General features: G+C 43.6%; 2 protein-coding genes across 2 annotated transcripts in view; both read right to left on the reverse strand.

Annotated features, from left to right (window-relative positions):
* LOC116946025 (matrix metalloproteinase-14-like) overlaps positions 1 to 6,828 on the reverse strand; it is a 41,328-nt gene extending 34,500 nt beyond the window's left edge. Inside the window, exon 1 of the mRNA XM_076069595.1 lies at positions 6,539 to 6,828. Coding sequence (XP_075925710.1) covers positions 6,539 to 6,682 — 144 coding nt within the window. The 5' untranslated portion in view covers positions 6,683 to 6,828. The remainder of the gene's footprint in view (positions 1 to 6,538) is intronic.
* Positions 6,829 to 8,571: 1,743 nt separating this feature from the next.
* On the reverse strand, positions 8,572 to 23,559 carry SF3B3 (splicing factor 3b subunit 3). Its single transcript, XM_032960833.2, has 27 exons — positions 23,413 to 23,559; positions 22,154 to 22,267; positions 21,174 to 21,329; positions 20,742 to 20,912; positions 19,829 to 20,001; positions 19,503 to 19,644; positions 18,998 to 19,110; positions 18,469 to 18,606; positions 18,252 to 18,355; positions 17,402 to 17,567; positions 16,913 to 17,008; positions 16,285 to 16,357; positions 15,224 to 15,375; positions 13,995 to 14,150; positions 13,537 to 13,692; positions 13,236 to 13,379; positions 12,991 to 13,113; positions 12,736 to 12,890; positions 12,439 to 12,613; positions 11,868 to 12,073; positions 10,832 to 10,988; positions 10,537 to 10,662; positions 10,240 to 10,452; positions 9,900 to 9,998; positions 9,588 to 9,731; positions 9,350 to 9,454; positions 8,572 to 9,082 (listed from the first exon to the last, which is right to left on the reverse strand). Exons 2-27 carry the CDS (start codon positions 22,221 to 22,223, stop codon positions 8,942 to 8,944), a joined length of 3,654 nt encoding a protein of 1,217 aa, XP_032816724.1. The 5' UTR covers positions 22,224 to 22,267; positions 23,413 to 23,559; the 3' UTR covers positions 8,572 to 8,941.
* Between the last annotated feature and the right edge of the window lie 240 nt (positions 23,560 to 23,799).

A 23,799-nucleotide genomic window follows, 5' to 3' on the forward strand; every position in this document is an offset into this window, starting at 1 on the left:
TATAAATTAAAAGTTACAAAAAAGTAGGTCAGCGTTATTGCTTTAAGAAGCCAAAGGAAGCATGAAGCTAGTAGTGACACTGTACCACGCAAAGCTGCAGCAGCTTAACGTTGTATTGCCATCAGAACACTTTATTTAAATTTTATTTAAAATGATGCAACTCGCCACTGCCTTTTTCCCTGACTCGGTCGCCCACATCCTGTGAATGTGGTGAATTAACGACTGTGTCACGAATCAAGGGCAGTGCAGTGGTCAGTGGTATTATTGCTCGAGATTAGAGGATGTGAGTTGAGATCTCCTTTGGGGATGTTAAGTCACATCATCGGCGTCTCTCTTGGGGCATTAAAAAGAGTATAACTTTGAAGGAAATTAATAATGTTTTATGTATGTTGAACTTCTTTCCCACCGTACCGTACGTAGCCAACCATGCTAATCGTTCTATGAACGGGACAATAGGCAGGAGGGGGACTTGGAGTGTTGATGCAGTGGTTAGTGTACTGCACTATGAACCCGGCTACCTGAGTTTGACTCATGGCCATGGTTAACATGAGCAGAGAGTGATATCTGAACCGGCCCTCATTCCTCCTTTACCAATCTACACCGACTCGCACAGCGAAGTATGGACAAAAAACCCCATGGCACTGTGTGGGGGAAGACTTAATCCAGCGCTGGCTTGACAAAGGGTTGTACTGTACATGCACAGCTATGCCTTGGCCATAGGAATGTGGGCATTCCAACACTGGCTCAGAGCTGTAAACAAAGGATGAGCACAGCCCCACAATCATCGCAGGAATGGGAAATCACTTTAACTTTTTTATTTCATATAAAAAAGGCCCATGTCTTGCTCAGCTCCTCTGCATCCAAGTGGCTCACCAGAGCTTACCGGCACAAGGGCACCCTTTGTCTCGAGCCACTGGCCTCACACACAGAGCGAGGGCATTTCCAAATGCCCAGGGCATGCCTCAGTGGCTGTACATCCACATCTGAATTTCAATTAATGTCAGCAGACTCGGTGGGACCCGGCACACAATGGTGGCATTCTAGTGCAACTAAATGCATCCGTGCATACGCAGGGTAATAATTTACAGCCGCCGTTTCCCATCTACCACTGGATGAAGGCCTCCCCCATGCCGTGTAGGTCATGGGGGTTGTTTCGCCATACTTCACCACGCTTGTCAGTGCGGGTTAGTGAAAGAGGAGTGCACAGAACTGCTTCAAAGATCGATTGACAATTGTTAGCCGCAGCTGGGAATCGAACTCTGAAAATCGAACGCAGGTAGCAAGAATCATCGTGGAGAACGCAGTGAATGGCTGCACCAATGTACCACTGAACAGACGTGTACAGTATTTAGCGATAAGGTGGAACGGTGACACAGTAGTTTGCACTCGGCGTTATGACCCCACGGATATTGATCGCCGACCATGGATAACATCACTGGCGAGCGATACCTCAACTGGTCCTGGCCCCCTCACCAACCTACAATGTCCAGCGTCGTTGATAAAAGACAAAGACCCCCCCCCCATATAGCCTTTAACAGACCGTTGGGACAAGTGCTGTTCGCAAGTACCTATGAAGGCCGGCACAGCACTCGAGGGGGTGGGTGGCCAGCACGACTCCCGGCCGCCTTTGTCTCCCAAGTGGCAAAGTTTACATCTCCCACTAGGTACTCATTTGAGACTGAGTCGATGTAGGGGAGGCCCAGAACCGGTTCTGGTGTTGGCCGTGAGCGGGAATCGAACTCGTGTCGCCGGGTTCGCAGCGCGCTGACCGCTGCACTACCACTCCCCATGGTCATTGGACAACCTCCATGACCAACATAATGTGTGGAGGGCCTTCATCCAGCATTGGACTGGCATTGTAAGCCAATAGTTATTACTCACTGTGTAAGCAATGCCAACTGTTGCAAAATATTGCTCATGCATCTTTTTAGATCTTGCACCTAAAAGTTGATGACGAATAGATGGAAAACATCCGTTTCCTCTCCGAGTCATCTCTTGAGTCAGCCAGCTTGAAGGACAACCTCATTTACCAAAGCTAATAGGATCAGCAGCATCTGCCACTGAGAAAGCCATTTCTGATCAATAGAATGCAATTTTTGAGGATCCATTTAGCTCCCTGCAGAAACCACAGCGCTTGGTAACTCCATCTGTATTCTGCCTCCCACCCCCATCGTCGTGCTGCCACTTAGCTAAGTGGTCTCGTGCACTGTACTGTGTGCTATGTCGGTGTCCCCTAACTCGCCATGAATGTAGCACGGAGGTACTGTGCCAGAGAATCTTGCTGCACTCCACTGACCACCACCACTTGGATAAAAATATCATCGGGAAACAGAAAAAAACATTTACAGGGACTGTCTCGACAACAACATGCAGAATTCTACCTCTGCGTGCTAATTGTGTTATAGTTTATTTCTGAAATGCATCACGATATTGCTATTATTGTGATTACAATTATAAATCATCACGAATCTATTTGTTTAGCCGGGCTCCCTATGAACACGATGCGTTTAGGCGTCACAAGCACGAATGCCGGGGTGCATTTCTCATCGCAGGGCTAACGAGGAATGCGAGCCGAAGCTTATTTTAGTAATTGCGGTCATTAGCTGGGGATTTGAGTGCACAGCGAGCGGCGGCGGCGATGTCTACGAGGCGCTTTTAAAAGTGCGAGTGAAAGCGATGCTGCTGCGCCCTCCCCCAGCCACAATCCCGGTCACCCGGACGCTCCACAGGGACAGAGCAGCAGCACTTCCTCCGCTGCGCTCGAGTGGCGTGGAAAGAGAGCGAGCAAACGACGGATCGTGCCCGCGACACCAGCCGCCACCTGGAGCCACATCTCTGTGCCGCCTCTTGGGGCAATTGTCCAGCACGAACAGCCACGCCAGGAACGAGACAGCTCCCTTCCTGCTCCTCCCTATTCCTCGACGGCCCTGCGCTCTCACTCCCAGCGTCCCCATAATTCCACCGGCCAACGCCACCAATGTATGTTCCATCTCGTCTTGCCTTCCATTGTTGACTTTCTCTCCGCCAGGGACTGGGACATGCACAGACGTTTCCTCAATGTACGCGATTTTTGTTAAACATGCCAACGTCAATAATGCAGCGCTATCTTAATGCTGCTTGAAAAGGCAGCGCTTCAAGAAAATATTGCCCAAATGTGGGAACAACACGCATCAAACTTGACACATTTAAAAATGTATTTATGTTGGCAATGGAAAATGTGTTTTTTGCCCTTTCAAGCAAAAAACACGCCTTCACAATTTCCTTTACATATCATAATTGCGCTCCTCGTCAATCATATTTCTATTGTGCGTTTCCCATGGAATACGCCCCACTCCACCTTTACCGTAACAACGCTCCCTCAACAACAAGTGCGTCGCATTTTATACAAAACCAAGAAATAGCAATGCCCGAGGTCACGTAAACATGTCACTTTAAACGCTGGCAGAGAATATGTGCCAAAAACATGTTCGTAATGCCTGTATTCACTAGACGAAATGAAACGTTACATGATTGGATATATTTAAAAGTTTAAATTATTTTCCCCAGAACCCAATTTTAATTAATGACCCATAGGAATCACAAACAGGTAATTTACAGGTGCGTCAATTTGGGAATTTTCCACTGGCGAGTAAGCGCCTTGCATTTTGGGAGTCATTGTGCGGTAAAGTCACGATTTGACACTTGCACCGACAGGAATTGCCTGAAGCTCCGTCATGGCAGGTGCATTTGTGCGCATCATGTTGTTTGTGAAGGTCTTCACAAAAATAAACGAACTGAAGCTCCCCCATCATGCATATTCATAAGTGGCTCAAACCTCAACAATTAATCATAGCCACATGCTGGCCAATTCGAAACATCTGGCCTTGTGCTTGGGATAATATTGCAATACTTTTATTTTTTGCTTACACAACATATTTTTTAACTAAACAAACGCTACTAAGACACAATCAGGAACCGCTTACAACATTCTGGGATGGTCGTTAGTCACACCTTTGTAATTGTTTGCTTGCCAGCCGTGTGCGATGGACTCCATTGCTGCCCTCTTAAGCCAACGCATAAAGAATAACAATCTTCCCTGCTAAAAACAGCAAGGGTATACTCATCTCCGTAGAAAACCAGAGCTGTAAATGGAAATTCTGTATTCCTATAGTGGGGTCAAGTTTATTCACAGGACAACCACTTTTGACATTCAGTAACATGGTACTCACTTTGGAGGAATGATGCTACTGACAGGAGGGGTTTTACCTAGCCACCTTGTGACAAAGAAAATGGGACAAAAGCTGAAAAGTATTCAAAGCAGCATGGAGATGATACTTGAAGAGGAATATGTGGCTTAGAGAACATACACAAATTAGACGCATTATATTACGTGTTAAGAAAAGTGGACTGTAAAAATGAACTTCATAGCTCATCGGATTTCTCCAGTCCAAATAACATTTTTTATAAATAAAGTTAAATATTCTGACCGCTGGAAAAGACGATGACCATTGATGGAGACCAACGCCACTGTGCTGGAACAAAGAATTTGGTTCGTGTGCAAGTGCTAGATGGATTGCTGCACACAAGACCATGAGAGATGATGAGAGCTTGAGGGAGTTCTTCATGCAGCAGTGAATATATCATGGATGATGATCTTGTGACTTTTGCATTTTGACTTCGAACAAACATTGCCCCAGGTCACTCTTACAAATGAGACTACCCTGGTCTCTTAAGTTCTCAGGTGGTTAAACAAAACAAATGTTTACATTGTTTTTTGCTCTACACGTTGTAATTAAAATGTAATTGTTGAACCTAACTCTCTGTTAAAATAACAATTTTGGTTGCAGTAGATGCTGACCTGGTTATAATGGAAATGTAAATAATTCATAATATATCTACACATTTAATCCACTAATGAAATTACCCAAACATTAATGCAATGACTCCTAAAAAACAAGTATTAAGACTCAATCTTAATTTGAAGCTTTCGTGACTGCAGGAATCCATACTCTTTGGTTCTTTCGGTAAAGTCACGCTTGTGTTGCGATCGAAACGTCGTGATTTATTTTATTTTATTTCTAACTATGTGTCTTGACCGAAAGAACCAAAGAGTATTGAGACTCAGTCAGGCTATCCTGGACATATAAGGGCCATTATTATACAAAAGTGGTATGTGTGTGTTAACTAAATGGTCAAACAATGGAAAAACAAGCATCTGCATTGAACGTTTTTTGCGGCTTGCAATGGAGGTGTGGAGGTCAATTTCGGATGTGTTTCTCACAGCTAATTTTAAGTGTCCCTATGCCTCAAGCACTGAGTGGAACATTATCTGCAGAGGCGTGGTGTTCTGTGCTGAAGCCCCATTTGGGGCATCGCAGAAGTCCGCCCAGCCTAAAACAAATTAGCAAGATGCTGTACGGAGCAGTGAATTAGGAGTTGATAGACACTTTGCTTACATTTATTGATTAATTTCTCATTGAAATATTTTAAGGTTGTTGGTAGACTGGAGTAGGCACGTGACTTCTAAATAAAGTCTGTGATGTTCTGAGTGCAATGTTTTTTACAGGTTGTGTTATGGGCATTGCTTTCCTGGACAGAACCAGCTGAAATGAAGTCCTGCTTTATATTAAAAAAAAATGGAATTGTCATATGGCCCGATGGTTCTGGAGGGTGCTACTACATTGCGATGTTTGGCCAATTCCAATCATGAGTATTTGGCCTTGCGTAGGATTATTTTCAGCACCCGGAGAAAAATCCACCATGGAATACGACAGGAAAACACTGAAACGCTCCGCACAGATAGATTCAACATTCCACTGCTTGTACTGTCATCTCCTGGCCACCTATCAGCGTTAAGCCGACAACATGTCAGTTTCCCTGGACAGGGGATAGCTTGGGCGTTCTGACAGGATCGGTGTGCATTCAAGATGATGTGGGCGGGTTAAGCAATCGCAATACAATGAGCGCGCAGACAACGGCAGGTTAAATAAAATCTCGCTGCGTTGACACAAACACTTGCAACGTGACACTCGGCTCTTGCAACGAAAGTTGCAACTTGCAAAGTAACGCGCGCAACGAGCCGCGATGAGGCTCCCTTCGTCTCCTCATTTCCCATTCCTCATCCCTCCTCGTGTTTCATGTTTGGTGCCGCGTTGGAGGTTACATCTCAGAGCTGACAACTTCTAAAACTATCACCACCATCACTACTACGATCACCGACACCATCACGACCAACACAACCACCAAACAACACCAGCACCACAATGTCACCAACAACATAAACATCACGATACCAACATCAGCACCGTCACTGTGACTACGATAAGACGAACATCCCCAGTTTAGCCTTCGGGGACTGTTGGGGCAAGTGCTGTTAGCGAGCAACTACGAACGCCGGCATTGTACACGAGGCTGTGGGTGGATAGCACCACTCCCGGCCGCGTTTGTATCCTCAGTGTTGATGTTTACACGCAGCATCAGGCGGGCACTCATTTATGGCCGAGTCGACCTAGGGGAAGCCCAGAATCGGTGTGACTACCGCCACCACCACCGACCCTACCTCTGCGCTTAACGAGTTGTTGCTGCTGCCGCTGGACTCACTCCCGACTTGCAGGAGGCACGTGCTGATGAGGAGAATGAGGTGGTGGAGGCAGAGCCGATGTCCGGCACCCTTCTGTCTGCCTGGCCAGGACGAGTGACCCATTGTTGCGGCTGGGGCCAGGCGTCCGTCCCAGCGTTCTCGGGACCCAGGGAGAGAGAGGAGAGTGAGTGCAGGCGGTGGTGTTGAGGGCAGCAGCAGACGAACAAAGCCAAGCGCCGAGCGAACTCCACGGGTTTTTTTCAATTTCCCTCCTCCCCTATTTTTGGCCCGAGACTTTGAAAAACGCCCCCCACCCTCCAGCCTCTTGCTGGACGACGACGCCATCTACCGCAGGGATGCTCTCCCCATCCTCTCTTCCACGGCACTCTTCAGACTCGCTCCACCTTCATTCTTTCGTGGGACACCGAACCAAAAAAACACAAACGTAATGCCCTTTCTCCATCCAGCAGTGGATTGATCATGGCTGTTCTAGATGTGTGTGCGCATCTTTCTCAAACGATACGCTGTTCCGGACGGACTTGGTGCCGTCAAAGTTTTTTTGTCACCATCGCGTTCTCAACCATTGCGTGTTCCACGACTCAGACGCGCGACGCTCAGGTTTACTCACCCGGCTCAGCCAATTGACGGGGGTGCAGTGTCGATATTTGGACTTGTCTTCAGTTTGTCTATTTGGTTTACGTTGATGTCCCTTAACCGTCTGTTTAACTGTTTCATTTAATTTTTAATAGTGCTCCGTTAATTATTGTATTTCATTGAGTGACTTTTGGTGAATTAAAAAAGCACCGCTGCATAGTCCCAACTTAGCCGCGCAACACGGGTCGCTGAGCACGATCAAACGCTCAAGCATGAACAGGACACCGGACATGCGTGTCAAGTTAAGCTCAAATTTGCTTTCAGGTTCCAAAATGTTAAACAAGGATTCGATAAAGTTACCACAAAGTCTTAAATAATTTTGTATTAAACCGCTTGTTTAATTTGACGCATTTTAAATGTGTAAAATAATGTAAAATTGGCGGTTGCGCATGGAATTACATAAGTGACAAATTTGGGCATTTGTAAAAATATGAAAATGTGCATTACTTCTTAAAAAAAAGTCCATGTTTATCTGGGGTGGAATACTTCACCCCCCCCCCCCCCCAAGTGATTTCATGAATTTTGATTCAGGGTTACAGCTCAAGAATCGATTCCTTTTTCATTATAGCGCGTTAAGTCTACCACGTGCCGTTTGCATTCAAAGGCAACACTTTGTTGTAAACTCATTTTTATTCAAACTCTTCGATGCATCAGTTAGTTAATTTACACATGCTCTGTACATGGCCACCAGGCGTATCAATGGATATACTTAATTGATCGACAGGTCTCAGTGTGGTGGAATACATTGACTCACTTCAGACGTCTGGTCTGCGTGGAATAGGCCAAAACTATTAACCGTCCCCAAGTTTGGTCAACTATTTCTGAAGATGCCTGCTAAACAATTTAACAAAACTTTCAGTATCTTACACGGATATACAAGAACTTACAACTGTTTCAGCAGTCATGCATACATTTTGAAAGCCATCTCGTCTTTGGTGCTGGTACTCCCATCAGCAACAAAGTAAATTATAAACCTACATTTTTCAAGAATGTGTAAACTCCAAAACACCCTTAACCAGAAGCACGTGTGCTGCCTATTTATCAATGGTAAAGGTTTACCGTACAATTCTTACATTAACCCTGTTACATGTTTTGAGTAAGCATTTTCGGAATTGTAACTTTCCACAAGGGATAAACAAAGGCTTCCGAAATGAATTATGATCCAAACGGTAGAAACATCTAATGGCTGCAGGGGTGATGCAATCCCATTTAACCATTTTACTGTGTAGTACAAATATATTGATACAAATGCAATTTAATACATGCATCACAAGCTCCAAAATCGATAGTTGTATCAGTGCTTCGATTGACTGGTGTATATTAATGTAGAACTGTATTTACGAATTCAAACCAACAGCATAGTTTGGTAAATTTATTTTCAACAGCTGTAAAAACAATTGTACATAGGATTCTTCCACTGCTTCGCATGAAACATTATTTACAAAATTCTACTACAAATCCCATCAGCTCCATGAAAACTATCAATAAATTACTTTGTACGTAATCCCATTCCCTACAAGGTTTGTGTACAAAGTAGTGAACAAAAAAATATCCATCACATTGAACAAATGCGATCGTCCACCATACCTTATGAAAATATTACATTTAATTATTTACGCTGTATAACAGAGATACGCTTTATGTCACAACCAAGCGCTACTTTAAGTAAAAAAAACAATCAACAAGGTGAAGCGTGTGGACTGTGCATTAACAATAAGCACAGTCCCTCTAAAAGGCATATCGAGTGCGTATGTCCTCCAGCTTCTTGGAGACTTCAGCTGGTGTCCGGTCCAGTTCCTCAGCCACACTGCGCTGCTTTGCAGGGTCCATCGAGTTAAACTGTTCACATAGGTCCCCGTCGATCACATTCTGTTGGGAGGTGGGTGAAGAGAACAAAGTCTGGGGGAAAAAACTTCACGTACAATTCAAAAACCAAGACAAGTTTTCCCTCTCTATTTACACACACTTTCAAAGTGTGAATTTGTATTAGTGTACGCACTTTTTTCTACTTAAGTATTGGTTTGAGTGGATTTTCACTTTGCGTAAGCATGTTACAGCATATGCTCACGTACGTAGGTGTGCATTTCTTGTACGTGTAGAATTATGAGTGCACTCGAGCACGTGAAGAGCACCTACCTTGACAGGGAAGTAGTAGGAGCGGTAGCTAAGGTGGTCACGGCCACAGAGAGGCGGGTGTTCTGCCCTCATGTGCATTTCCAGATGTTGGAAAAAATCATGGTCCTAAGGCAAATATGGAGAGAAGAGATCTCATTTCAATCAAGCCATGTTCAATTTCATTTGTTAGAGTATGGTAGCGAGGAAATGAATTGTGATGTGAGCAAGCTGGGTTCAATTAAGGACCCAAAGACCTTACCTCGTGCGAGGTGAAGGGCACCAGGATGCCCACCCCACCCGACAGAGTAGTGTATACCAGGGACTCAGAACCGCCTGGAATGAGTGTAGCTTTCTGCAGCGAGAGGCATGTCTCTCCCACATGGTAGTTCATTATGATTTCAGCCTGAAAGAGAGGACAGCTTTCAGCACAGCTGATACCAGAAGTGCATTTTAACGTGCATCTTTAGCACTTGAATCATTCCTGAGATGACATTAAGATGGTGTTCAAAGTGAAGTGGGATAATTTAAATTCCTCAAAGCCACGGTGACATTTTAAACAGGGGGCACTCACCTTTTGCGAGGCGCCATTGAGAATTCCTCTGTCCCACAACGCCTTGTTTCCCGTGGGATCCTCGTCCACGTCATCATTGATATTTGGAGGAAGTCGTACCTGAAACCATAATAAGCACTTTACCACTTGACATAATCACAATGCAGGTTTAAAGCCACGACAACCACAAGCCAAGAAAGACATTGAGAACGACAGCTGGGTGAGTCAACAAGGCCAACTCATCTCATCTCTATTTCTTCAATGTTTTTTAACATGAATCCATTAAGTTACCTAAAGTACCGTCATTAAGCCTTAAGTTGTCATTAAGGTTTTAGTGATTATAGACATTTGCTGCACGCACCACAGCGATGTTGCCAAACTTGTCTGCGGCAGCCATGGTGTCGTAGTCGAGCTGCCAGGCAGTGGTGATCCACCGAGGCATCGTGTCGTCGGCAAAGATGATGAGCTGGTTCTCATTCCGCTTGTAGCGTACCCAAAAGAAGCTCTCTTGGATATCCGACACAATTACACGCTGCCCAACCGTGTGGATGCCCACGATGAAGTTGGCGACGTGCTGAAAGCCACAAACACAAGTGTCAATACAAGTACTCTACTCAGGATAGAAACACCCACATTAGTATTTGCAATGCCCCGTTACCTTGTTCTCACACTTCCTGAGCAGTTTCTTCTTTCCCAGGTCGTACAGGCGAAGCAGTTTCCCTACCCCGATGAGTACTCTGCCTTGAAAGGGTGCAATGGCCGCTGGTACATCTTCAACTGGCGTCTGCAGGCGAGTGGACATGGTCAGCAAAGTATCGTATAAACAATTTTACAATGTATTTTGATTACAATCAAATGTGTTGCAAAGACAAATGCATCGCTTGAGACAAATGTGGTATTTATTATGCACGTGTAGTTTGTCGTTAAGGAACTTGTCATTTCAGGCTGCACACCTTATGAACAAATTGAAATTTCTCTCCGTCCTCCACAAGCTTGTACGTGTAGATGAATCCACCAGCAACAGAACGTGGCGCGAGGATCAAATCCTTGGCCACACCCACCAGCACGTACCAATCGTCTCCGCCATTTGAAAATTTCAGCACGGCCACGCTGCAGACACGCACACGTTAAGTTAAACCAAGTGTCCTTTCACCAAAGGTTCTTTAATAACAGTTAAAGCTATAACACGCCGCTTCAACGAATAAAATTTTGTACTAATTACAGCATATTATTAAGCACCAATGTGTGAAATTACCATGATGCAACAATCAATGTCTTCCCTCACTAGTATTCCTATTTTTACTCTTTGGGTCTTTCATTAAACTCACGTAAATAGAAAATAAAAAATCACGACGTTTCGATCGCAACACAAGCAATCGTATTTTTTCACCTGAAGACGATTGCTTGTGTTGCGATCGAAACGTCGTGATTTTGTATTATTTGTCTATCTACGTGACTTTACCGAAAGACCCAGAGTATGAATTCCTGCAGTAACAGAAGCTTTAAGTCAAGATTTATTCCGATTTTGTTATCAGCATCATGTCGTGACACATACGTTCAGCACTCTTGCACAATGTACTATACATATCATCCCATATTAAAGTCCCTCTGACATCATACGACTACTTCTGATGTCCCTGAAACTGCCTGCTATCCACACACTAGATGGTGGTGCACCCTCTCACATGCCCCTAGAGGGAATTACCACATTGCAACCAAACCAAACGTGTATTAGCTCTGAGTGAAAATGTGCCTAATGGAAAAAAACAAAGTTAACAAAGATTATTTGTGTGCATTAATGGAGGACTTGGCTGAGACTATCAACTCACTACCCTTGAGAAACAGATTTCAAGAGGAGTTGGTTGCCTGGATTTTAACCCAGAATCACAGCAGTGCCAGCATGGTGCTCTGATGCAGTAACTTAGCCCCTTGAGAAATCCAGCCAACCTAAATGACAATATATGTTGAATGACTGGTGACATTCTGTACCTGAAGGCAGCCTCATTTTGTTCCAGTTGGACAAGCTCTAACGTGTTGCCCTGGATGGGGTTGAGGGCCCTCACCACAGAGGCCCACTGACCGCTGCCTGCCTTGGGCGCGCCAAACGTGGTCTCAGGTAGGTTCTCGTTGAGGAAGGCAGCAGCCATCTCTGCCGCCAGCTCCCGCTCTTCCTCACCTGCTGCCTCCACCATTTCCTGTACAAAAAAGTATTGTAATAACCACAATTAATGTAAGTAAACACAAGAGGAATATTTAAGCTTTAATTTCATTCACAAGATGGACCAGCCTAGGGTATTTCTTAAGTGCCTCCCATTATGATCACAAATAGATTAAAGTGAAATTGACTTTATGTACTGATCCAGCACAATATAGGTATAATAAATATGCAACAGAGGATAAGTCAAATGCAAGATGTCTCAATAGCCATTAAGAATTAACCTATTCTTCCCTTCCATTGTCAATTTTACAATCATTCCATAGCAGAACTTTTTGGTATGCCAAGGCTGGCTCACTTTTATCGGTCCAATCCATATTTAATTTTGGTTTTACTTTTTCGCACCTCTGCCATTTGTTGTTTGCGCTGAGCCTTGGTGGCCTCTGTGTAAGCATTGTGGTCCGTCTCGATGATGATGAGGTTGTTGCTGTCAGGATGGATGACGAACTTGCGTGGCGTGTACTGCAGTGGCGTTGACACCTGGTTAAACACCGCACCGAGCTTCTCCAAAGCCAAAATCCTGCATATCGGCAAGGTAAATATCACAATTAATTCACCAAGATGTAATATTCATTCTACAATTGTTACAACACAACCTAGAAAAAGTGCTAAGTTGTGTAAAATATACTGCAAGAGCCTGACCTCAGGGTGTTTGTAGAAATAGCCACAATGCCCTCAGGGCACTGCTCGGATGCAAAACAAGAGGCATACTCCAGCGTCTCATAGGACAACGGGGTGAGATGGAAGCGCGATTGGTACGAGTAGCTGAGCCAGGATCGGCTGGACATGGCCAACACCTGCCAAGTAGAAAAAACGATGCAAGACATTCAGTGTCAGAAATACATATCCATTAAAACAACCCATGTTAAACACTAACTTCAGTGTAAGGCAACTTACGGCCTCTTGTCCCTGCATGAGGACACGGAAGAGCTTAACGGGTCGGGAGCCCAGATATCGCGTCCTGGTGTCGGACAAGTCCCCTGTCACTGTGTCCAAAACTGTCCGCAACAGGACACCATTCTGTGGAGCACAAAATTGACCATCAACCACAGTGATTATTTAGTAAGTAACGAGCAATGTGAATACAACTATGCGCGAAAAATAATATTTACAGATGCATGCATCACTGCTAGATTCCATACCTGTAGGCCAATGTTGAGGTAGAGTCCTCCAAGAGAACCCTTCTCTCCAGACTCGTCTTGCTTCTCAGCACCACCCATCTCCACAATGCAAAGTGCCTCAGGCTGGGCTGGGAGAGCCTGCATACTCAGCGGCTGCAGGCAGTCCTGGAAAGAGCGGATGAGGGAGCAAGCCACGTCAGATGCCATGTTACCTGGACTTCCCAACCCATTCACACCCAGGAAATATTAATCAGTGCGAGATAACCGTGCATATGCGAAAGATGTTACTTTAGCATCGTCATAATTTTAGGACTCGGGTTACCGAAGGGTCCAGAGAGATGATGCGCACGGTGTTGTCCACCAGACCAACAGCCAAGAAGCGCGAGCGCTGCTCCCCGGATGGTACATTTGCCAGGCTCATGCAGACGACGTCCGCAGACATCTCCTTCCGCTCCGTGTACTCATTCAGCTGTCCAGACTTTACAATACACAGATAAGACAGTTATTTTTTTTGCACTTACATTTTTGGTAGATTTTGTTTGCAGTGGTCCAATTCTTAACCAGAATCATGTAGACCGAATGCAAGTGCAATTTGCAATAAACTGCAATAAAAATGCTATTTCATCGAAAAAACCTGCTAAAATTGTAATGTATTGATCCCAGGAATGCACTCAAGATGCTCCTTTAACTTGTTCTAGTAATAGATGTTTATGCGTTTGGCATACTAAATGCACCCTCTTAGTTACACTAGCATAACAATTGTTCTGCAGTCCAACTCACCGGGTCCATTTCAAAGTAGACAAGCTCTCCACCACTGAGAGCAATCACCACTTGCCGCTGGTTCACTGCACACTTCACAATCGCCTTCTTCCCTGGCGTTTTCCACTCATTTACTCGCTTGTCTGCACGAATGTGACGAATGCCATCTGGGTACACCTGAAGGAAAAAGCGCCAGTGGATGTTAAAAAAATACTCCCATAACCTTTTCTTCTTCCACGTCACAAGTCCCATCATTGCATCTGGGATGGCTGCTCAGATTTTATTTCTCCATACTTCTATTCTGTGCCCCTTTCAGTCACCTCCACTATCCCTTCATACCTTGTCCCACCAGATCCCTCCATCTCACCCTCACTCTTCGAGGTGCACCCCAATATACGTCAATTTGATTTACTGTGATTTGTCAATACGTTCGTCGTAAATTAACACTTTAGTTTGTCTTTATTTTTTTGTTATCACATTTTTGTATTTTTCAAAAAATGTTTTGGAGAAAAAAATAAAAACACTTATAGTAAATGCATGTTATATAATTTGCCTGTGTGCATTTTATACTGTCTAGAGGCCGTTTGCCTGGCTGCTGTGTTTCCTAGCCTGACCACTTGTTTACAAGTAAAGCCGCGCAGTTCAATCTACCGTACGTTCCACCACACTTTGGACTGTGCGTACTGTACGTACTCCCCACAGGGGGAGGCAGCCGCTCCGAGTGCCCCTCCCTCACCTTCCCTGTAACCCCTCATCACAGCATCAACATCAAGACATGCACCTCAGTGTCCAATTAGTAAATTGGTGGAGAGTGTTTTTAATTACCCGTCTAGTTATTATTCTCCATAATTATACAAAAAATATCTTAGTTGTGTTGACAAGTGTTATAAAAAAATTGAGTCACGACAATATTTTATCCAGAAAGCATCTTCGGTTATTTAATGGGAACTCATGGGATAATAGGTTTCGATAAGATGTTTCACTCTCCGTTTAGGTTTTCAACAATGCAACCCAAACATATATTGAGGTGCCCTGCACTGGCATCTCCATCACCCTTCTAATTCCATATTGTCTCTTCTCAACACATGCCAAAACAATCCAAGTTAAACAAAGTAATTTCCCTGAAGAAATATTTGCAATGTAAATATTAACAAGATAGGATCAACCTGACCCACGATCGGATTTTTTCTCGGTGCACTAGCATTACACTTATTTCACATGCAACCGTAAAAGCCAGCCTCTGCGCGCACCTGTACGAGGGCATCTTCGCCAAGCAGCGAGCACGATAACGTGGGTGTGGTGCCCAGGAAACCGGAGTCTGTGACTTCCTCCACAGTCTCTCCGATGGACAGCACCAGCGTGGCGTTTACGAATGACACGATGATGTACGCGTCATATTCCTCTGTTGTGGACAAAAAAGGCGTGTGTTGAAAAATTCAACATCCCCCATTGCATAAATACATAAGTGCTTTCAGACAATTGTATATGAGATCGACATTAAAAGTTAAAGATATAACATTAGATTTTTTTTAAGATCGTCATAATATGCACAATAGAAAATATTTCAATATACATTTGGCATTAGTGTTATGACTGCATTTTAAAACACCAAAATCCACTCAATGCCACTTACCTGGCATAATAATTACAATGTGGAAAAAATGAAAAATTAACAGCTCCCTGGATATCAGTAATCCAAAATAAATGATTTTACATCAAATATGTAACGTATGCCAACACTTTTGTGAGCCTTTTTCCATTTTAAATATAAATCCAGTCTTTGGAAAACGTTCTGGGACAAACTTAAAGAGCTCTATGACGTACAGCATTTTAATGCACAAGAGGCAACTGGATAGAAGCTGGACATATTTCTGGAGTGGACGCTTCAGACTTATGGATAAAACTCCCTCATGTTTAAATTGGCTTGCCATTCACAACTGGAAATATACATACCTATATTGCAGAGTGACAGTCAGGGCAACCTACAGGAAAGAAACAAAGGCTTGGTAGGGGGGGGGACCAAGTGCCAGCCATAATGTGTCTGGCAGATACTAAAAACACCCAACGGCAACACCAGCCACAGCTTGGAAACCGAATGGTGTTTTGCAGTCCAACTTTTAGATGCATTTTAAATCAACCAGAACTTTCAAACTATTTTTTAGCTTATACTTTTTGGACTGTTATATCACCCTGGGATTTGTTGAACGAATTTTGAAATATCACACTGCCTAAAAAGCCCACTTTTGCTTAAGGATAAAGCATAATGTCTACTTCTAGTTTGCAAATGTTGGCTATTTTCTGCTCAACTTACCCTCAATGTGCTTCCTGACGGTCCACACAGCATTTGGGTTACCAGGAAGTTCGGACACAGCCATCTCAGACACCTGTTAGCAGAAACGATAAGATTGTCATGTACTGAATTAAAATATATAAAAATTAAAAAAGCTCCTTCAAGCTATATAAACACAGTCCAATATGAAATGAGCCTACAGGGGCATACTTGTGCAAGCTCCTTAAAATCACACACAACGCTGTCAAGTCTTAAATGCAGAATAACAAAACATTTTACTTGGATAAAATATATAAGTAATATTAACTACTTAGAACTCCGTTCTGCTTGCTCTTGATGAGAAACACTCAAAAGACAAGTGGAAAAGACAGCCAGGAGGTGAGCTGGTGCCAATAATTGTCCTAACTCGGCAGTTATCTATATATTAAGATGTTTCCAGCAAATTAATGTGTATATTCACTTGGGAGAAAACCAGAGAAAACCCACACATGCAAAGGGGCAACACTATCCCACAGAGAAAGAACATTAGAATAGTTCATGGCACCTTACCACCCACAGGAAGGGAAGTTGACAATGTGTGTTCTGGAACTATAACCACCAGTACTGGATTAAAAGCATGTGCCACCACCACACGGCTAATTGTGATTACCTCAAGCCCATGCCTAAGCACACGCAAGGAAGAACGTGGTCCGCGCCCACAGGCAACATACATCTGAGGTGTATCCTCGTTCGCCAAATCCGCGATCTGTAGACATATATATTGATTAAATCTACAAAAGTGCACAACGAAGCATAGAGAAGCAAAAAAAGGCCTGGGAACAAACAAAAATCAGAGACACGACATTCACAATAAGTAAATGGGCTAGGGGGCAAGACATCGCTTGATGAGATTACAGCCGATAGAAGACACTGGTGACAGGGAATGCCAGTCAACAGAATGCATCAAAGAGCACAACCACCTCGGAAATGGAGCCATGAGCTCAGTTCATGATAGGAGACGGATAGTAGCACTGTACCATGAGGGATGGTGACAATATGGGGAGATCTTCATCCACAAGTGGATACACAATGGCTGAATATGATTGCACGAGGGGCTAGATTTAAAACAATGTTCGTAAAGACGAGTGCAGTAAGTCACCTGGCAGGCCATGATTGGAGAGAGGCTGTCCAGCTCATCCACTAACACCAGGTTCTTGAGGAGCCGTACTTGGAAGAAAAAAGTGTCGCCTTCTTCCAATGGCATGGCCGAAGAGAACTCTGGCTCTTCGTCATCATCTCCCAGGTGGGCAATCTGATACAGGTAACTGGAGAAAAACCATAACTCGTAAATGAGTGAGCTGTAATTCATTTGTACATTGTTATGTAGTGGCTCTGGTATAAATGGGAAATACCATGACAGCTGAACCAGTCAAAATGTAAGGTTCTCTATTAAGATGCCAGTTATATAAACACGAACTGAATATTTTCCGCAGGTAAAGCAAACCAATCAATATTTAAGGGCAGTGTGCCTTGATGGACAGTGCTATGTAATTTTCTGAGAATATTCACACATTTATGGGTCCCTGCATTAAGCCATTGAAAATAAGTCTATCTTTAAAAGTTGGCTGTTATAATCATGTTGTTTATCCCAATAGAAAACAACTGAGTCAGAAGCAATTCCCTCTTCAGCAGGCATAGCCTGGTCAGAGAAAAGGCATGAATGTATACAAATCATCATTCTCAGTTGCAAAGTTGAATTTTGATGCTTTTCAGAGTTCAGTGAAGTTTTGTTCACATTTGACCATCTTTGCCAGCGTTAAGATGCCACCCCTCATGTTACGTTACAACCACAGACGGACAACACTAGTGTAAAGCAATCTCCTCTTAAGGACATTAAAATACAAATAATAATTTGTGAATGACATGCTTATGTTGGTCCAAAGCACAAATAATAGTGAGGTAATAAAGTTGATACTGAATTTAGCACCAAAATATGAAATGTTACTCACTGATTTCCAAACTCGGAGGCCACAAAGAGAAAACCGGTTTTAAGAACACACATGGCAGTTGCCACAGGCACCGTGTCAAAATACTTCATCCTGATCTCAGTCACCTGTAAACAAGAGAGCAAAACCTCTAATTCACATCACACGGACCTTTACTGCTTGTACCGATTAGAAAACATGAAAATGTTTTTTGTGCTTATACTTGGCCATATTTTCTTACCATGTCCTCATCAGTCTCCAACGTAACTTTAAAGATGTCACCCTGCTCAGTTTGGACCAAGAAAAAAAACATGGACTTTGTCTTGTGAGTGGCAGCGCAGACAAAGATCATTCCACGCTCTGGATCATCCAGGTCATTCTGCAGAGAAAATTCATTCACAGATTGAAAGTTTATTTTTTTTTAAATGTTGTCACACTACACCCAAAATATTTAGCTATTAAAGAATTCATAAACGAATGAAAAGGGCACCTATTAACTATTACATATTGTTCACGTTAACTCCATATATTTTTGTTAAAATATAATTACACAAGCTGAATCAGATAAAAATGTTTTTTTCATGGCAGTGCCAGTCATAGAAAAGGCATGAAATTAAAACTCATCATATTCAGCTTAATGCAACGATTTGTTTTGCCATTAAAATATTTCCATGTTAATAGTTATATCCCACAACCGCTCAAAAGTTTGCTGCTGAGATTCATTAATGTATAATTGTGGTTCCTTCAATCTAAAATTCAGATTAACTCACCCGTCTCCTCGGAATGGGACATCTGATGTCAGGCTGGTCTCCAAAATTTTTGTAAGTGATGTAGTTTTCTGAGCAGATCAATACACCACTGGGTCCATCCGCACCACCAGGAACTACAGACCGTCAAAAAACAGCCTATAGTAAAATATCTCTGATGTTATAAATACTGTGTTTGTGTCAAGACATTAACTGAATCAGAAGCAATTCCCTCTTCAGCAGGCATAGCCTGGTCAGAGAAAAGGCATGAATGTATACAAATCATCATTCTCAGTTGCAGTGTTGCATTATGTATTTCAGTTTAATTGTACTATTAAGCATCAGTTATTGTACATTTTCATAAAAAATCCAGTGTGCTTTAAGAAATTCACCAGAAATTCATGGAAAATCCACACTTTGGTCACACCTGACAAATGCCGAGGCAATGGGTGAACATTTTCGGGTAATGGGCATGCAGTTGGGTGTTATGCTGATGTAAAATAGAAAAGGTATGTGGTGCAGGTCTTACCAGGGATTAAGAAATTCCCATGCTCCTCCAAGGGCTCACTGTACTTCCGCACCACATGGTTCAGACCCAGATCCAGCTCGTAGAAGGTTAGAGTCTGCTGGGTGTTGGCAGCGGCCTCTCCAGAGGGATCGACATCCGCCTCCTAAAAATGCATTAAGACAGACTCAATCGTACCTGTACTGCTGAGACCTTTAAGTCAATGCTCAATGCATGACTGTCCACAAATAGCAGTAAAATGACAATATATCAATCTTAATGGTCATTATGAGGCAAATACATTTAGTTGCATGTGTAAAATTCATATGCTGCAGTGCATGAGCACCTACTTCATAATCCATCTCCAGACAGGCAAACATAGGGTTCTCAAAGCCCACATCAACGCCCACGACGTGGTACACCAGTGTGTTGGCCTTGTGAGCCTCCAGAGGAGACGAGATGGTCAGCCTGGCAGCAGCATCACGATTCAGGATATACACCAGCTTCTGTTTCTCAATCGCGCCTGGCACACACAAGGCACATTATTTAGATCCCTCGACAAGATTTTAAAAAAATCATGAATACGCATTAAGTATCATTTTATATGCATTTGTCTTTGAAAGTAATGAACTAGCAGTTTGGAAGCCGGTGGGTAGCTAGAATGGAAAAATGCGCTTGCGTATTTGTAAAAAGCCATTTTTTAACTGGTCATTTGTCTCCCAAGTTTTAACGAGTCCCTGATAGCAACAACTTTAACATAAAATGTATTCACATTGGATCACATTCCTATTGCAAACAAACTGGTGGAGTGCCAATGTAGTTGTCTTGGCAGATCAGTACATCATTGGGTCCCCCCCCCCTGCACAACCAGAAATTGCACAGTCATCAAAAATAAGTATACCGTCAAAAGCCTATGTTATTTATGATGTTGTTTATCCCAATAGAAATGAACTGAGTCAGAAGCAATTCCCTCTTCAGCAGGCATAGCCTGGTCAGAGAAAAGGCATGAATGTATACAAATCATCATTCTCAGTTGCAAAGTTGAATTTTTATGTGTTTCAAACGTTTCGTTCTTATTCGATCTTAGCGAGAGTTATGACACCCTCTTGTTACAGCCATAGAGACAACACTAATATAGAAGAAGTGCCTTCAACCTTAAATTGTAAAGTGTTGAAAATACCTATTAGGCAGGACATTTCACTTAACAAAGCATGTCAAAATAATTATGTGACCATCTTTATTCCCATTAGTTCCTTCACTCACCAATCATGACGGCCCTGCCCTTGGGGTCGACGGCAAGGAATTGGCCTGGCACAATGCGTCGGCAACCACTCTTGCCAAAGGTCTCCTGGTGCACCTTATCGAAGGCATTCTTAGATGGCTGGTACTCCAGAATGACGATCCTGCCCGAATCGGTCCCCACCACGACGTAGTCTGCCACAACACAATACAGCCGTCACTTTTACTGTGTCAGACACTGCAGTTTGGCAAACTGCAGCAACTTTTTTACGCTGAATCAGATAAGAATAATACACTTCATGGCTGAGCCAATCAGTGAAAAGGCATGAATATTTGTGCATCATTTTCAGCATAAAATATATATTCTCCAGCTATGCAAGTAACTTCCAACAATGAAAAGGTTGCTCATGGCTACATAACACTAAATCGCAAACATAATAACGTGCGCACACGTACCTTTGGTGCCACCAGTCAGCCTGAATGCCATCAGGGAGCGGATGACCCCAAAGATCTCCACCGTGAGCAGGGTGTGCACCTTCCCCGTGTTGGGGTCAGGCCGCAACAACTCCAGGATCTTGCCATGGGAGATGACAATCTCCTGCTGCTTGGTCCCTGAAGACAAATAGATTATCATCATGTATTCTCAAATGTATGCTAACACCAGTGTTAAAAACTGATGTTACACCAAGGGGTTGACCTTATGGTGGTACCCCGGCTCTCGCATAATGTCCGTGATGCAATCAATATATATTTAATTTTTAGTCTGATGGTCGGCGATGCGACAATCGGCTCCTCTCGACGAGCCGTACACGATGCACTATTCAAAGTTGAATTTTTCGATAACGGATTTTTTTTTATGCTGTTTGGCGTTTCGACATCGCGGAGTAGCACTGATTTCAGACTGATTGGTACCCCAGTGGCGGAGTTAAGTACACCCCTGGAAAAAATAGTGTCCCAGAAATAAAATATTTAATTGCCTCGGCCATTTTGTATTATTTGGTACCCCGTGGTACCGCCATAAGGGTCATTTATCCATTGCCTCCAGAGGATGCATTGGAACTCAAAATGGTGCTGCCCTGGCTGTTGCTGGGGCTCATTGTTGATGCTGAGCCCTGGTTGCTTCGTCCTGGGCGATACCAGTGTTAGCCTGCCCTCTCCCATATTTCCTTGAACTAACATACCCTATACACACTCCCCCTTAACTTAATTATTTTGCAAAGCGCCTTGAGATGCAACTAAATTACACCATATGTAAACTTAAATTTATGTTGATTGATCCAAATGCATAAGGAGACTGTTCACAGCTCAAAATACATTCGCACATGCAAGCATGCTGATGTTTTACTATAACAACTCCCAATGAACATTGCTTTCACAATGCAATGTGGAGCAGATACTACCCCAAGGTTGTGGAATGCACTTTCAGTGCCTCGTACCAGAGAAGTTCCCATGGATGGCGTGTGTGATGCCGCTTGCTCTCTGCAGGGTCAGATTGTAGAGAAACATCTTGAATGACCACTTGTCACAGCAACACCAACGCGATTACAGCACTGTGGAGACATGACGCACACAAAGTTATGTCCAACTTCTTTCACACGGTACGTAGCCAACCGTGCTAATCGGATGTGCATCACCTATGCCTAGATGAAGAAAACATTTTCACGTGATCTGCATGTCCCGAATGGCGACGCTAAACACATTCTCATGAGTAGTTTAAAAATATATTGGTAGTTTGTTCCATTCATGTGCAACTTATATATTTTACCAATTATATACACTTGTAGACATTTAAAGGTCCGAGCATCACTATGCTGTAAAACATTCTATGCTCGCATAATTGACCCAAATTACTTGCGCTGTGGTAATTTAAAATAACTTACACGAGTGCAATTCCCAGTTGCTCAACGCAACTTAGTGAAAGGGATAATTTAGATGAGATAATGTAAAGCGGTACAATGAAAGCTAAAGTTACGATGCGAGCTATGCATTTGACCACAAGTTTAAAATACAAATTAGACCCACACATTGCGAAAGAAAATATGCAACTTCACATCTTGAATCTGCTGGTTGACAATAAACTCAAAAAGGCAATCTGCTCTAGCTGACAATTCAATACATACAGCACAACCTCGACCAACGGTAAAAAAAAAGTTCTACATACAGTACATACGACTAGCTGTGGCTTGACAAAGGGGTTGTTGTACAATATGCGGAGTGTGTGGACGTGTTTAATGTTGGATCACGATGTGAATTTACCTGAACAATATTTTCTTAACACACCCGTGCGTTTAGTTACTATGGGCTCCATCAGCTTCAACAAACGTGGGCTCCACGACCACGTGACCTCCCCGCGGCTCAGCTAGTTGATACAGACCAGAGCTAGGCCCGTAAACCACTGTATAAATGTATCACTTACACAATAACTCTAAACAACGTGCATGGATTTAAAAATCAAAACACCGTAACTAAAAAGGTTACCGTGACTTTACACGGTAACCTTTTCATACATTTAGGAACGTAACTGCTTATGTCGCATAACACGAAGACAGTGCTAGGCGCCTGTTGCCTAATGAATAACGATGGGAGGCGATGGCGTTGTTGGGACGGCACTCGACTCTTTAAAACAAATACTGTAAATACATCGCAGGACAATCGCGCATAGTCGCTCGTTATGTTTCCGCAGAATTTAGTTTACCTTCCCGTGTCGATCATGGACGGCGCGAGGCGATGGAGGCGCGGATGTTTATGGATTGCGCCAGTTCCCGCGTAACCACACTCGACGTCCGCCTGCACCTCCTGCTCACAAGGCCGCAAGCCGGGACCGAGCACGCATGCGCAGAACCTGCCACGCATGCGCAGAAGCTGCCATGTAGGGGGGGGGGGGCGGGGCTCACTCCCCACGTGCATTGCGGCAACGTGGGCGGAGCGGTCTGGCTCTGTCCACTGCTGGATGAATTAGCGATGTGATATCCACAGCTGAATGCTCGATCCACTGCTGGGTGGAGTAGTCAGGCTCTATCAACATTGGAATTGAGCAGTTAGGCTTCATCCACAGCTGGATGGTGCGGCCATATTAAATGAG

Source organism: Petromyzon marinus, chromosome 25, assembly GCF_048934315.1.
Source record: "Petromyzon marinus isolate PM22_M1 ecotype Great Lakes invasive population chromosome 25, UKy_Petmar_22M1.pri1.0, whole genome shotgun sequence".
NCBI lineage: Eukaryota > Metazoa > Chordata > Hyperoartia > Petromyzontiformes > Petromyzontidae > Petromyzon > Petromyzon marinus.